This window comes from Emydura macquarii, unplaced genomic scaffold (genome assembly GCF_026122565.2).
Source record: "Emydura macquarii macquarii isolate MOO-44397 ecotype Brisbane River unplaced genomic scaffold, CSIRO-AGI_Emac_v2 contig_2734, whole genome shotgun sequence".
Classification (NCBI taxonomy): domain Eukaryota; kingdom Metazoa; phylum Chordata; order Testudines; family Chelidae; genus Emydura; species Emydura macquarii.
This window is the reverse complement of record NW_027132871.1, coordinates 2,272,181-2,287,001: the sequence shown is the minus strand read 5'-3', so window position 1 is coordinate 2,287,001 and position 14,821 is coordinate 2,272,181. Positions and strand designations below refer to the sequence as shown.

The window sequence follows — 14,821 nt, the reverse complement described above, 5'->3', positions numbered from 1 at the left end:
AGACATCGAGCCATTGATCGCTACCTGTTCGGCCCAAAGATCCAGCCAGCTTTCTATCCACCTTATTGTCCATTTATCCAACCAATATTTCTTTAACTTGATGGCAAAAATACCGTGGGAGACTGTATCAAAAGCTTTGCTAAGGTCAAGGTACATCATGTCCACTGCTTTCCCCACATCCACAGAGCCAGTCATCTCATCATAGAAGACAATCATGTGATCAGACATGACTTACCACTGGTGAATCCATGATGACTGTTCCTTGAGGACTTGGTCTATCATTTTTTCCATGACTGACTGGTCTGTAGTTCCCTGGATCCTCCTCCTTCCCTTTTTTGAAGATGGGCACCAGGGGCACCAGGTAGTATAGGCTGGGGAAGGCTTAGCCTTGCCAAACAGCCAGGCTAGGCCCCGCCCCCTCCTGCTGCATCTCTGGTGCTGCAGCAGCTTCCTGCCCTCAGACGCCGCCAAACATGGTGGGGCTGGAGGAGGGCGAGCCAGCCATTGGTCTGAGCCACCTGCTTGGACCACCCGGGTGGTGTTCCGGGGGGCAGCTGGGGCTGCCCAGCGGGAATCGGAGGGCTGGAGCTGGTGGGTACTGGGGCCACCTAGTGGGGACTCTGCCTGGCCGGTGCTCTGGGAAGGCGGCGTGGCAGCTGGGACCACCTGGACGATGCTCCAGTGAGCCCAGGGCTGCTGGTGGGCTTGGCTGGGGCCCCCCAGCCCATGTCCTGGGGCAGCCGGGGCCATGCAGGGCTTGGGCCACTCGGCAGGGAATCGGGGCAGCTGGAGCTGCCACATGCTAGGGCTGCCCAGCAAGGACTCCGCCTGGTGCCATGGCCACCCAGCTCATGCTTCGGGGTAGCCAGGGCCACATGCAGCTCAGGCCACCCAGCTGGGGCTGCTGGCCAGGATTTGGGGCAGCTGAGGCTACCTGGCACTGGGGCCACCCTATCGGGACTCGGGGCGGCCTGGCCCGGGCCTGGCTCTGGAGTGGGGCAGGGCTTCTCCAAGGGGGCAGCTCCAGATGGTGGTGAGGGAGAGGGGCATGGCCTCAGAAGGAAGGGGAGGAGCCATAGGCTAGCCTCCCCTAACAGACAGTTCACCCAGCGCCTATGATGGGCACTATATTTGCCTTCTTCTAATCTTCCGCGACCTCTCCCGATCTCCACGAGTTTTCAAAAATAATGGCCAATGGCTCTGCAATCACATGAGCCAACTCCCTCAGCACCCTCAGATGCATTGCATCCAGCCCCATAGACTTGTGCATGTCCAGCCTTTCTAAATAATCCTGAACCTATTCTTTCAGCACTGAGGGCTCCTCACCTCCTCTCCATTCTCTGCTGCCCAGTGCAGTAGTCTGGGAGCTGAACTTGTCTGTGAAGACAGAGGCAAAAAAAACATTGAGTACTTCGGCTTTCCCCACATCATCTGTTACTAGGTTGCCTCCCCCATTCAGTAAGGGGCCCACACTTTCCCTGACCTTCTTTTTGTTGCTAATATACCTGTAGAAACCCTTCTTGTTACCCTGCACGTCACTTGCTAACTGCAACTCCAATTGTGCTTTGGCCTCTCTGATTTCACCCCTGCATGCTTGCACAATATTTTTATATTTGGTCATCTGACCAAGCTTCCATCTCCTGTAAGCTCTCTTTTTGTGTTTAAGCTCACTGAAGATTTCTCTGTTAAGCCAAGCTGGTTGCCTGCCATATCTGCTATTCTTTCTGAACATTGGGATGGTTTGTTCCTGTGCCCTCAATAAGCATCTGATTTACCTTCTCTACATCATTCTATTTTGAAAAACTGGAGTTTCCCCCCTTTAACAGTTTCATATCTGCATAGCATAGAAGTCTGACAGATCAGATTTCATCCTTATGGTCTATTGGAAACAAGGGACAATGAGGTAGACACCCAGAATGAGTTTCCAGTGGATTGTGCAACAAATGCTACCTCTCCAGAGTGAGAGGAGAATAGCTGTAGCTATACCTGAACAAGTACTGTTATTATACATTATATGCCAATGTAATTTATTTTATTTTTTAAGGAGTTTGCTTTTTAATGTGATGGATTTCAGGTTCTCAGACTGATATCCTAAATGCAGATCATCAAGAAACACTGCCTGCTGCTGGACTTGCTCTTGCATCAAAATACATAGGTCTTGGCAGGCCAAAGGTTGACACTCTGTCCAACATTGTGAATGTAGCAATAGACCCAGTGCCTGCAATTTATCTTCTTAGTCACCATTCTTCTATTCCCATGACTATTTACGAGACGATTTTTTAAACATAGCACTGAATTTTGGCTAGAAGACAGTTGGCTACTTGGAACTCTGAAACTGTCCAGTTGATTTTTCTCTCTTAAAGTGACTGGATGTTGTCAAAAAGTTTATTACTCCTTCAAACATTGTCAGTATAGAACCCCCACATTTAGGAATACTAATGGTCTCAGCTCAGAAGTTCAGAAATTTCTGCAAGGCAGTGGCTGCACACATGCCTCCATGCAGGACTCACTGTATGGTGCACGGTGATACCATACAAAGAGCAACAGCCCCAACCCCACCACAGTTTCTTTTGGCCATAGCAACTGAAGAAATCAAAATCTTCAGGGCTTCTCTTCCTTCTCCCTTGCAGCAGCTGCCTCTTCTCCCATCTTAACCATGAATTTAGACTGAGAACTTTCAATTGGTGTGTTTTGTAAAAACTAAATATTATAGCAGTTTTCTGGTGTATTTGTTTGGTAACCATCCCATTGTGCAAAGAGATCAGTCCATTCCATTCTACACCCTTTGTTTTTGTTGACAGGTTGTTGTTCCATGACGGCAGACCTCAAATGTGTGGGATCTAAGCCATATGGCTGGAAACAGCAGAAGGTGTCTTACAGAGGAGTATATATATATATATATATGCATGGCCCGTGTTGCCTTGCAGGATGGCCATTTTCTGAAAGTTGGCTCCATCTGAGCAGTTTAGGCCCTAGGCTTCACCAACTACTTAACAGTGGCAAAAGCACACCTAGGACATCCAAGTGTCCATGTGTCCTCAACCTGGCTAACTAGCTTCTAATGGCACAATCTCCACAAGGAACCAAGCGAGAGCTCTTCATGTGCACTATTTCAAAGCATGAGTCAGAGAATAAGTGGTTTTTCTTTATATCATGAGACAAATTCTTCCATGTGGAAGAAAACCAGCATAATTTCTGTATTGCATCTCTAACACAATATTATGCACAACGTTTATAAATCACTTCCATCTTCTGTTGCTCTGGTGGCGTGGTCCTAATGTAAATCATATTTTTGTGGCCCCAGATACAAACGTGGAGCATCGGATGTGTGTTTATTCTGACTGCTACCCATTGTACTGCTAATGAGGCTGTACTCAGTCAAATATTTTTATTTTGGTGTAAGAGTATATTTGATGCCATTGCTAGTAGATGGGAATATAATTCCCAGGTAGCTATGTCAAAGGTTTGCACCCTGAACAAGCCAGAACACAGGGAAGATCAACATTACTAAGATTTCAGACAATTGATTTGTGTGCATTCTGCAGCACTGTTTGAGTTACAAATGAAGTTGTCGTCCTTCATGCTTTTAGTTGTGTGATCTGAGCTCCAGGGAAACAATTTGATTTGGAAGTATGGATATTCTTTGGGAGAGTATCTACTTCTTAAAATAAAGGGGTCTGTGAAATAAATAAAATATCAGTTTGTAGAAAAAGTTGTATAAGGTTTTCACAATGAATGCCTTTCAGGGGACCCATTGTATCAGGCTATCTTCTGCAAAGCCACTCCCAAAAAGCCTATTTTCTTGCTCATTGATGTTGACTGAGAAAAGGCACTAGAAATTCCATACTTTATGGTGTGATGTACATTTTCTATATCTCAAGAACAGCCTTACCAGAAAAGGAGTATCTGCACCAAGTTATATTTGTGTAACAGAAAAGTTAACTCATTCCTGCTCAATGTTGCAAATATGCATTGTGCCTATCACAAAAACAAACAAAAACGATGACAAGAAAAAATGCAACAAGATGGTTATGTCTCGCTGAGCATGCCTCAAAGTATTTACTATTTTCCCTTCTCTTCATTTAAATGTCTGCAGCTACAGATGGAACCAGTTACTTCACTCTTCCTTAGTTAGAAAATGATCACCCATACTCACTAGTAGGGAACTATGAATCATTCTTTTAAGAGATGCAAGTATGGACTTGCTAGAAGAGTTGTCCAAGACAAACTATTCCTGTAGTGCGTGTGAACTGTTCTCTTCTAACCCACCTCCCAATATAAAATTATGTAGTGCCAAAGTGCACTAGCTGATTTACAGTCAAGTAATGTAAGATAAGTTTTCTGGCCCCAAGAGGTTACAATCTAAGGGCCAAATTCCACCCTGCTTACACCACCCATGCAGCCTCATTGAATTAGGGGTTAGATAAATAGGCAGGGGCATTTATGCAGGGCCCAGACAACAAGATCAAACTTGATGCAGTAGAAAGGAGGGAGGAGGTGCAGGGATTCACACAGGACTGATGTGACCACTCCAGCTCAGCGGTTCTCAAACTATGGTACGGGCCTCCCAAGAGAGACACAGGAATGTGTCAAATGAGGCAGGAGCTGTGTGCCCCCCCCCCTTTTTTTTTTTAAAGAAACCTCTGGCTATCAGCCCCGGGTGGCTGAGGCTCATGCAGAAGGGCCGTGCACACACATCCTGTCTGCTAGAGCGACAAAGAGTTGGTTTGCTTGATAAAATGGTCATGTCCTCTCGATGTAGAAAGCCAGTGCCCACCTGACATCTAGGAAGTGGAGACTCCATTCCCTGCTATTGGCGTGAGAATACTGGGAGGAAGATATCCTGGCTCATATGAAACTGGGATACCATCTTAGGAAGGAGACTGGATGCGGTCATAACTGGACCTTGTCCTTAAGGAACACTGTGTATGGAGGTTCAGGTGTCAGAGCCTTCAGCTCAGACACCCTCCTAGCTGAGGTTATCGTGACCAGGAACACCACCTTCCACGAGAAGTAGAGGAGCAAGCATGCTGCTAAAGGCTCAAAGAGAGGCCCCATTAGCCTGGAGAGCACCAAGTTAAGGTTTCTATGCAGGTATTGGACAGCGAATTTGGGGGCATAGCCTGTCCAGGCCCTTGAGAAAGCAGGTCACCATTGGATTAGCAAAGACTGATCGACCATCCACCCCAGGATAGAATGCAGAGATTGCCACTAGGTACACCTTTATGGATGACACTGCCAGACCCAGCTGCTTCAAGTGCAGCAGATAATCCAAAATGAAGGGTAATGCTGCTTGCGTCGGAGGGATCCCTTCTGCATTGCCCAAATGGAAAACCTATTCCACTTGACCAAATATGGAGTCCTGGTGGAGAGTTTCCTGCTGCCGAGGAGGCCCTCTCTGACAGGCCCCAAGCATCAGACTCCATGGGATTTAACCATGAAGCTTCCATGCCATGAGGTGGAGAGACTCGTCGTTGAGATGTTGGAGGTGGCCATAGTCCTGTGAGATTAGGTCCAGCACTGAAGGCAGGGTGTTCAGAGTGACTACTGACAGTTCCAGTAGTGTCGTATACCAATGTTGTCAGGGCCAGGCTAGAGCTATCAGTATGACAGACACTCTGTCCCTCCTGATATTGAGCAGGACCTTGTGAAAGAGCGGGAAAGGTGGGAACGTGTAAAGCATGTGGCCCCTCCAATGAAGGAGGAATACGTCTGTGATCAAGCCTGGGCTGTGATTCAGGAATGAATAAAACTGTTGACACTTCCTGTTTTGTCTTGTTGTGAACAGATCTACTTGGGGAACTCCCAACTGCTGGAAGATGCTGTTCATGACATCCGTGCGAATGACCACTCATGGCTGTGGAAGGATCTGCTGAGATGGTCTGCCAGCTCATTCTGGGATCCTGGGAGGTAGGATGCCTCTAGGTGTATGGAGAGAGCGATGCAGAAATCCCACAGTTTGAGGGCTTCTCGACATAGGGGAGAGGAGGGTGCTCCACCCTGTCTTTTTATATAAAACATTGCTGTTGAATTGTCCATCATGACTGATATACATCTGCCTTGTAGATGGGATAGGAAGGTTTGGCACATTAGACGAACCGCTTTCAGCTCCCTGACGTTGATGTGGAGCAACAGCTCTGCTCGAGACCAGAGGCCTTGAGTCCTGAGGGTACATAGATGAGCTCTGCACCCCAACACTGATAAATCCGTGACTAGACACGCCGACAGCTGGGGTCCGGCGAAGGATACTCCCGCTCATACTGACTGAGGGTTGAGCCACCACAAAAAGGACTTGATAACCTGAAGGGGAAGCAAAACGACCTTTTCTAGTTTGTCTGTTTGGCTGGTATGCTGATGCCAGCCAAGCCTGGAGAGGTCTGAGCCTCAGCCTCGCATGTTGGACCACATACATGCAGGAGACCATGTGACCTAGGAGCTTTAGGCAGCTCCACGCCATGGTGGTGGGAAAGTGTCTGAAGTCCTTTATGATAGAGCAAATGGTCTGGAAGCGAGACTCCAGCAGAAGTTTCCTGGCCTGGACCAAGTCTAAGACTGTTCCTATAAACTCTATTCTTTGGGTAAGGGACAAGGTTGACTTGGGTATGTTTAGCTGTAAACCCTGTCTGTTGAAGGTCAACCATATCAGGTTGACATTAGACTCTACCTGCTCCCTGGAGTGGCCTTTGACAAGCCAGTCATCTAGATACAGGAACACTTGTATCTGTCATCTCTTTAGGAACGCCACAACCATCGCCATTCACTTGGTGAACACTTGAGGGGCTGCTGACAAGCCAAAGTGAAGGACTGTGAACTGATATTGAGTGTGGTTTACTATGAACCTGAGGAACTTTCTGTGGGACAGGAGTATTGATATATAAAAATACGCATCCTTCAAGTCGAGGCTGGCATACCAGTCCCCCGGATCCAGAAAGAGGATGATAATGGCCAAGGATACCATGCAGAACTTCAATTTCTTCATGAATCTGTTGAAGTTTCACAGATTGAGAATAGATCTGAGACCCCTTTGGGATTAGGAAATATTGGGAGTAAAACCTCTTTCCCCTCAGTTCCTGAGGACCTCCTGTTCTTAGGAGCCTTTGCACCTCCTGCATAAGAAGTTGCTCATGAGAGGATTCCCTGAAGAGGGACAGGGAAGGGGAATGGGAGGGAAGAGAGGTACAAAACTGGGGAGAATACCCCAATTCTACTGTGCATAGCGTCCATTTGTCCAGGATTATCTGAGACCATGCACGATAGAAATGGGATAGATGGTTCAGGAAGCAAGGAGAAGGATCCGAGATCTGGTCTGGTGTGCTGGCCTCAGGCACAACCTCAAAATGTTCACTTGGAGCCAGAGGACTGCCCCACTGAGCCTTGGCTTTCGTTGGGCGAAGGTTGCAGTGTTCTATGGCTGTTATTTCTGCCTCACTTCCTAGAGTAGTCTTGCATAGGCTGTGCTGGATGAAACTGTTGAGCAGGTTGTGGCTTAAAATGCTTCCTTTTGGTGGATGGCATATGAAGCCCTAAGGATTTCAGTGTTGCCCTTGAATCCTTCAGACTGTGGAGTTTGGAGTCCATCTCCTCTGAAATTAACCCCAAACCCTCAAAGGGCAAGTCCTGAATAGTTTGTTGGACCGCTGTAGAAAGACCTGACATCTGCAACCAAGAGCTTCTTGTCATGGCGATCGTGGGTGACATGGTTCGCGTGGCTGAGTCCTTGCCACTGTCTTGCCCTCTTCCACAACTGCTCTGAATTCCGATATGGAGTTGGCTGGAAATAGCTCTTTGAACTTTATCATGGTCTCCCATGAATTAAAATTATATCCACTCAATATCGCCTGTTGGTTTGCAATAGAAAGCTGGAGCCCCCCATTTGAAAACACCTTCCTACTGAAGAGGTCCAGCTTCTTTGAGTCCATGGACTTGGGCATTGGGCCTTGCAGCTCTTTCTCATTTACCGCTGATACCACCAGTGACCCTAGTTGTGAGTGGGTAAAAAGAAACTTATGCCCTTTGGAGGGTGAAAAGTACTTTCAATCCCCTTAGCTGTAGGGGATATAGAGGCTGGTGTCTGCCACAATGTTTTGGTGTTATTTTGAATGGTTTTAATAAGGTGCAGTGCACCTCGAGGGGCTCTCTGGTGCTAAGATGTCCATCATAGAATCCACTGACTCCCTCACTTCTTCCGTCTGGAGTCCTAGGTTCTGGCCACACTTTGTAATAGATCCTGGTGAGCCCTGTTGATCACTGGGGATAGCGAGGTCAAAGTCCCTGCCACCATCTCATCTGGGGAGGATAATGAGGATGCCCTGGGTGGGACCAGGCCTTCCTGGCCCTCCAGGTTGCAGCTTTCATCCTGCAGCAGGTTGACATGCTCGGTGCCATTGTTGGCCCCAGTGCCAGACCGCCCACTGTACTTTGTGCCAGCCTCAGAGCCGATCTCAACATCTGTCTCAGTGCTGGGAGATGTCAGGAGTTCTTTGTGCGGCCAGGGAGTCCATTTATCAGAGGTGATCGAGTGGGAACACCTAGAGTAAGACCCCTGGGTCTGATGATTCACCCAGGCATTTCAGGCAGGACTGCTGGGGGTTTCTCTTTGATATAGATTTATGGTAGTTTCCACATCCTTGAGACTGAGGCATGCCCCGCTTCCCAGGGAGAAACATAGTGGGGTAACCCCCCCCCCGCCAAGAAAACTTTAGCTAACTAGCTAACTGCTAATAACTCTACTCTAACTATTTACAGGAACCACAGTTGAAGACCACTGGGGAAAACACTTGCCGAAGCAAGAGAAGATAGGAGCTCCAACGACCATCACAGTAAGTAGTAAGAAGAAACTGAAGAGGCGCCCTATATACAGCATGGAGTGACTCCTTGGGGCACCTGCACCGACACGATGGGTTCCACTAAGGAAAAACCTTCTGATGACTATGCACACGGTACGTATGCACCTACTTGGAATCGACATGAGCAAGCACTCGAAGAAGAACCACTGCTCCCACTGAAGTGATCATTTGGCAGTCCCGTCTGAAGCCTAGATTTCAATGGAGATCAAGACAACTACCCTTAGTTGTGGATAGAAAATATACAGGCACTTCTGAAAGAGATAACTATCTGCTGTCATGCTTCTACAAGGTAACTGTCAGTTTAATGAGAGCATTAAAATGTAGAGGCAAAATGGAGTGGTCAAGGTTTACCTTGCAAAGAGAGGGGATGGGCTCACAAGCACTATGTGTGGGCAGTTGGCCCCAGCCTAGTCAGCTGTGCAGTTTGTTTTTTCTATGAAACTTTGTCTGATTAAAAGCTCATGCTGATTCACTGCAATGACAAAAGCTCAGTCTTCCTTTACAAGGCACGTTCCAGCAGATTACAAAGGCATGTCTCCTATTAGTAACATTATATATATGAGGACATTGGCTCAATTTTTTCATATGCTGCTAGATTTGCGTGCAATTTAACTAGCTTATAAAATTTCTAATAAAAAGTTTGATTCAAATACCAAGATTATGAACCACAATAAGCACGCTCACTCAAGTAAAAAACCCTCTGTGTGTGCCATGAAAGTAACCAAGATTTAATTATATTAATTTTCCTGGTTTTAATAAATATGATTTCAAAGCAGAACTTGAAATAAGAAACAAAAATATTTCTTTGGATACTTGGCGTCCATTCCACAACAAGCCTACTGTCAGCGGGAAGAAAAGCACAGAGAGTAGACATGTTATAATCACATGTACTTAACAAATAAGCTGAGTATAATATTTCAAATTGCCCCAATAATAGTTAGAAATTGCTCTGGCACCAATTTTTATCTGGTCACTGTTTGCAAAAACTTGTTTTTTCCAGTACAAACCTAAGGATTATATAGATTCCCTTCCGCTGCATGTAATTTCCATTAATAGGAATTACAAGAGAGAAAATATACCCCTGAAGATCTGTCAAAAGGAATTTAAAATTCTAAAGTCTCCAAATCCTATTTGAATGGAACATTAACATGAAGCTTTACTTCATGCCCAATAGGGATATCCATTGTTGTGAAGTGTCAGCGGGGAAAATGTTATGAATAGTTTCAGGGCTTGATTCTCCATTGCCTTGCCCCTTGTTCAGAGTGGCCATAAAATGCTACCATTTTGATTCAGAAGTGTTATATGAACTTGACCCAGATGTAAATGGCCACACAAAGGGCAAGGCAGTGGGGGAAATCAGGCCCTAGTCAGTATATGTTCAGCCAAAATTCAACTAGTCAGCCAAAATTATAAAAAAAAAAGTTCAAATACAGCTAGGCTCCAGTTAGTAGAGAGACTATGGGAACTAGTTTTGCTTTTTGCAAAGGTGAGCAGCAGAGGTGGCTTGAAGCATTATGATTTCCAAAGAGCCCAGGTCTGTTTGGGTGCTGGGCATGTGGGGCAGTGTACTTGAAGAGCCATTTGCTACACGCTCCTCACAGTACAGCCATCCAAGCACTCTGGGTGGTTCGGGTCATGGCCCCAAGCAGACGTGCTCCTTCTGGGCCCCCCCAACACCTCGTGTAATCATTGACATCTGTGTTAAGTGGGTGTGAAATGCTGCCATTCTGATCTGATGCAGTTCACACCCACTTGGCACAGATGTCAATGATTACACAACAGTGCAATAGAACCAGGCTCGCAGGGTCCCCTGGTATTGCCAGAACCACTAACCAGCCTGCTCACCACACCACTTGTGCATCCTAGCACCAGGCGTTTGCCCCCCTCAAGATTGGACAGGGGATTAGAGAGGTGAGATAGCCGTGCCCTCCCCCCTACACTATTGCTTCTAAACAGTTGCAGAGTATGAGCCCCTGCCTTTCCCAACCTGCTCTGAAAGGCAGTCCACGCGCTCTGTACATTCTAAAAGCCAAATGGGGATGAGTTATTAACAGAGGAAATACAACAGCAGCACAAAGATCAGCTCACACCACTTCCCTAGGCCTTGCTGCTCCTAAGATTCCTTGCCCCAGACTGCTCAGCCAACACCCTACATCCTCTCTCCAGCTGGCAAAAGGGTTAACATAGTCCTGCAGGCTTGTTGAGACAGGTCACTCAGTCCCCTGCAGGATTATTTTAACTTTTTGCCAGCAAGATCAAACCCTGCTAGCAGGGTGGGTTGCTTTAGATGAACACTGCCAGCTTGTTGTAGAGACATTATTTAGCTCTTCATATACTTTTAAGGGCCTGAAGTTGCAACCCCTTATATTGAATAGCCCTACTCATGCAAGTGGACCCATTGACTTAAATGGGAGTATGCATGTGAGTAAGGGCTGCAACAACAGGCCCTAAGAAATGAAATTTTAACTGACAGTTAACTTTATTCCTCCATTAGGCCAAAGAATGTTCTGTTTAACATATACACACATAGATTTTGCTCTGTTTGAGCGGAGAACTGTGTCATATGCATGATTTATAGTACATTACGTAAGAGAATAACTTGTAATGCAGCATTTTATTACAAGAACCATATCTTACCAAACAGAAATGACAAGATGGAACAATTGCCGTATAATTGCAACCTTCAAGGAATGTTTATAAAACTCATAGGATCTCTCCTTTCACAAAAAAAGTGGACTGACAAAACAGATGATGTTTAAACTTGTCAGCAAATACATGATAAATAGTTAAAGCTTCAAATGTAAACATTACATGTACATTGTCACCGGCTGTACCGACGCTCATAAACCATTACCTTTACACCCAGTGCCTCTCCTGAAATGACAGACACAGTCACACCATTCTTGGAGGGTTTGGGGATGTCTTTGTTTTTCAGTTCTTGGTACTGGGGTTCCACCATTTTCTCTGAACTTTTCAAATTAACCCAGAGTTGCAGAGCATGTGCTGGTTCCTCTGAGCAGAGCATCTCTGCATGAAGAATACCCCGTCCAGCTGTCATCCACTAGAAAGAAGATGTAGAAGGAACAGAACACACAATCACAACATAAACCTTCAGTTTTAGAAACTTGAGAGGAGAAAATGCACAGAATTTCATTACAAGGCACAAGTTAACATGATTAAAGCTTTTGTCTTTTTAGAAGACAAATTAGATAAACATTAACCTTTCCTAACGTTTAATTTATCTTTTGATTTCAAATGTTGAAGTGCTGCATTGAAACAATAGAATTTATTGGCTAATCTATTTTAGCAGAGATTTTAAATAGCTAAAATATGAAGATTCCCACTATAACATGGCATGCTGGGAATTTCTCTAAGTGTATGACAACAGAGTGCACTAGAGTGGCTGAGTTTAGCAGCCAGTTACAACTGCTATCATAACAAAAAGAGGAAGCAGTGTTTCTGAACTGCAGGCTCTTCACAAATTCAAATGAAAAGGCAAAAGTAATCACTGTTTAGGATTAGGATGTCAATGATCTCTTTCTGCCCACTTTCCCATACCTGTAAATCTCCTGGATTCAATTGACCAGAATGTCCACAGAAATCTTCATGGGCCATAGAACCACCATCTAAAAGGTAAGTTACCTTTGAAGATCGAGAGAGAGAGATAAAAGTGTTATGCAAATGTTCCTTTTGTTTGTTTTTAACAGATATATAGCACTCATAATAAAACATGCTGGAGCGCAACAGAATTAGTCTATTCCACTGTAGCAGAAAACGAAAAGTTCTAGCAGCCCAATATTGACTCATTTGGGCCCACAGTCTTTGATGTCAAAATTACATCAAAGGGCTTTAGGAGCAGCATTGCACCTTTTTTGTTCTCAGCCTCTCACTCATTCCTCTTCCATTTCTCTTTACGGACATTTCCCACCATCATGACTTCCTTTTCTCTTTTTTGTTTTTCTTTTGACATTCCTCTTTTTTGGTCTCAGTTCCAACATAAAAGGAAACTGCAGAAGAAACTAACCAAGGCAGTATCTCTTGTATAGCAATGTTTTTGCTGTGATGGCAACAAGGAAAAAGTTAAACCAACTAAGATTATCATCACTGAAGAAGCACTGCAGACAGTGCCATAGTGCAAGCCTTGGTCAGTTTCATCTGCAATGACAGAGGTACCAGGGAAAGGAAGTCCATTTAATTATATTCTTGCAGATGATTATATATTTATTTAATTAATATGATTTAATTATATTATTGCAGACCCAGTTCTGGCCTCTGACCTTTACACTGGCTCAGCACATATAAAAGGACTGTAAAATAAAGCCGGCTGAACCGGTCCTTGGGAAATTCCCAGACAGCCCCATCACATGTAGGGGCTGGTTAGGAGCATGGCCAAGAGGAGGTTTCATGGTCTAAGCACCAATGTACTCCAGCTATTCTCAGCCACCAGAACAACCACTTGGGGCCAGAGCAGCTGAGCATAAGTTATAGCATACCACTTGCTCTTGCTCACTACAGGAACCAGCCCTATGCCAGTCTGGCCCCAGAATCTGAGGCCTCAAAAGGTACTGTCTCACCCTCCCACACAAGCTAGGCCATAGCTCAAGTGGAGCAAAACAGAGCCAAAACAAACCATGGATCATGGGCAATGGTGCTGAGAGTGGAGGAAGGCAAGGAGTACAATTACACGTGGGGTGAAAAAATAAAAATAAGGCTAAATATAAAGCAAAGATATAAAATGTACCACATATTTAGACTTCCAGACTTAAATAGCTTGTTAAATCAAATTTGATCCTCCACACTGGGGACTGACATCAACGGACAGCTATTCATTATCAAAGAGCTCCTGCCTCCTTAATCCAAGCCAAATTCTGGCACTGCCAAGCCTAAGCATTTCAAAATCATGAATCAGATTTCCAAAAATCATCAGATTTAAAAAAATAATTAAGCAAAATACTTGCCATATGCTTTTGGATGTTTGCAGTGCTGTGTAGCCATGTCTGTCCCAGGATATTAGAGAGAACAAGGTGTGTCTTTTACCAACACAAGTGGGCCCAATAAAAGGTATTACCTCACCCACCTTGTGTCTCTAATATGCCTTTTGAGTCTCTCTAGATGGCCCCGCTGTTCCCACGTATGTGTAATCATTTCAGGTTCAAAATTCAATCTAAAATGCATATGAAAAATATAGACGTCCCTGCTGGCTATTTGGAGGAAGATTCTGTCAACCCATTCAAAACACCTGGGGTAGGGGAGGAACTATTCTACCCTTGTCCAGCTCCTCCTCTTATAGTTATCCTATGCATTCTCCTCAGCCTTCTCTTTAGTCTCCCTCTTATCCCATACATTTTCCTGAACCCACTCAGTCTTCCTCCTGTCCCCTCTCTGCTCCCTTTGCACTGTACCCGCAACCTCCCCATTCACCTCTTCAGTCTCCCTTGGGCTGCGCACAATCCTTTGTATCCTCATACTGCGTCCTGTCTAGGCCACATCTGTAGGGTAGCAGCCATTTTATCTTTGGGGTATCATAGTTTCATTTAAAAACAATTTAAAAATAAGGAGAATCTCTATTAGAGACAGCCTCATGTCCACATGCCAGGACTATAGGAAAAGAGCAGCTATCTTCCTTGGCTCCAGCCCCATTGGAAGAGATGGTGGATCTTTTAAATAAGGAAAAATTCATAAGCTGGAAGGCAGAAATACAGAAATCAGGTGAAATTTAAAACCTCCAAATATCACAAGACTGTTGGCAACACTGTCACCTCCTCATGTCAAGGCTGAATTTCGCTTGCAGAACATAACCAGAGAGCTGGGTTTATATTTATACAGGGATAAGAGGATGGAGGAAAGTGATAGAAACTTTTTTCATATGAAGGAAGTACTCTCTGCAGGCATATAGCAGATATTATTACCACCTGGTCAAAAAACATCTTGAACTGTGCAGCTATGGATCTGTTTATGTTTTAGAGAACCACTAC

General features: G+C 45.1%; 1 protein-coding gene across 9 annotated transcripts in view; it reads right to left on the bottom strand.

The window, feature by feature from the left end:
- The window catches only part of PIR (pirin), a 90,602-nt gene that overhangs the window by 48,835 nt on the left and 26,946 nt on the right, over positions 1–14,821 (bottom strand). For all 9 annotated transcript variants that reach the window (XR_010923272.1, XM_067566148.1, XM_067566150.1 and 6 more), the window contains 2 exons: positions 12,405–12,488; positions 11,701–11,907 (listed from right to left, as the gene is read on the bottom strand). Coding sequence is in view for 8 of the 9 variants with exons in the window: in XM_067566148.1 (XP_067422249.1) it covers positions 11,701–11,907; positions 12,405–12,488 (291 nt within the window). In the remaining variant the exon portion in view is untranslated. The remainder of the gene's footprint in view (positions 1–11,700; positions 11,908–12,404; positions 12,489–14,821) is intronic.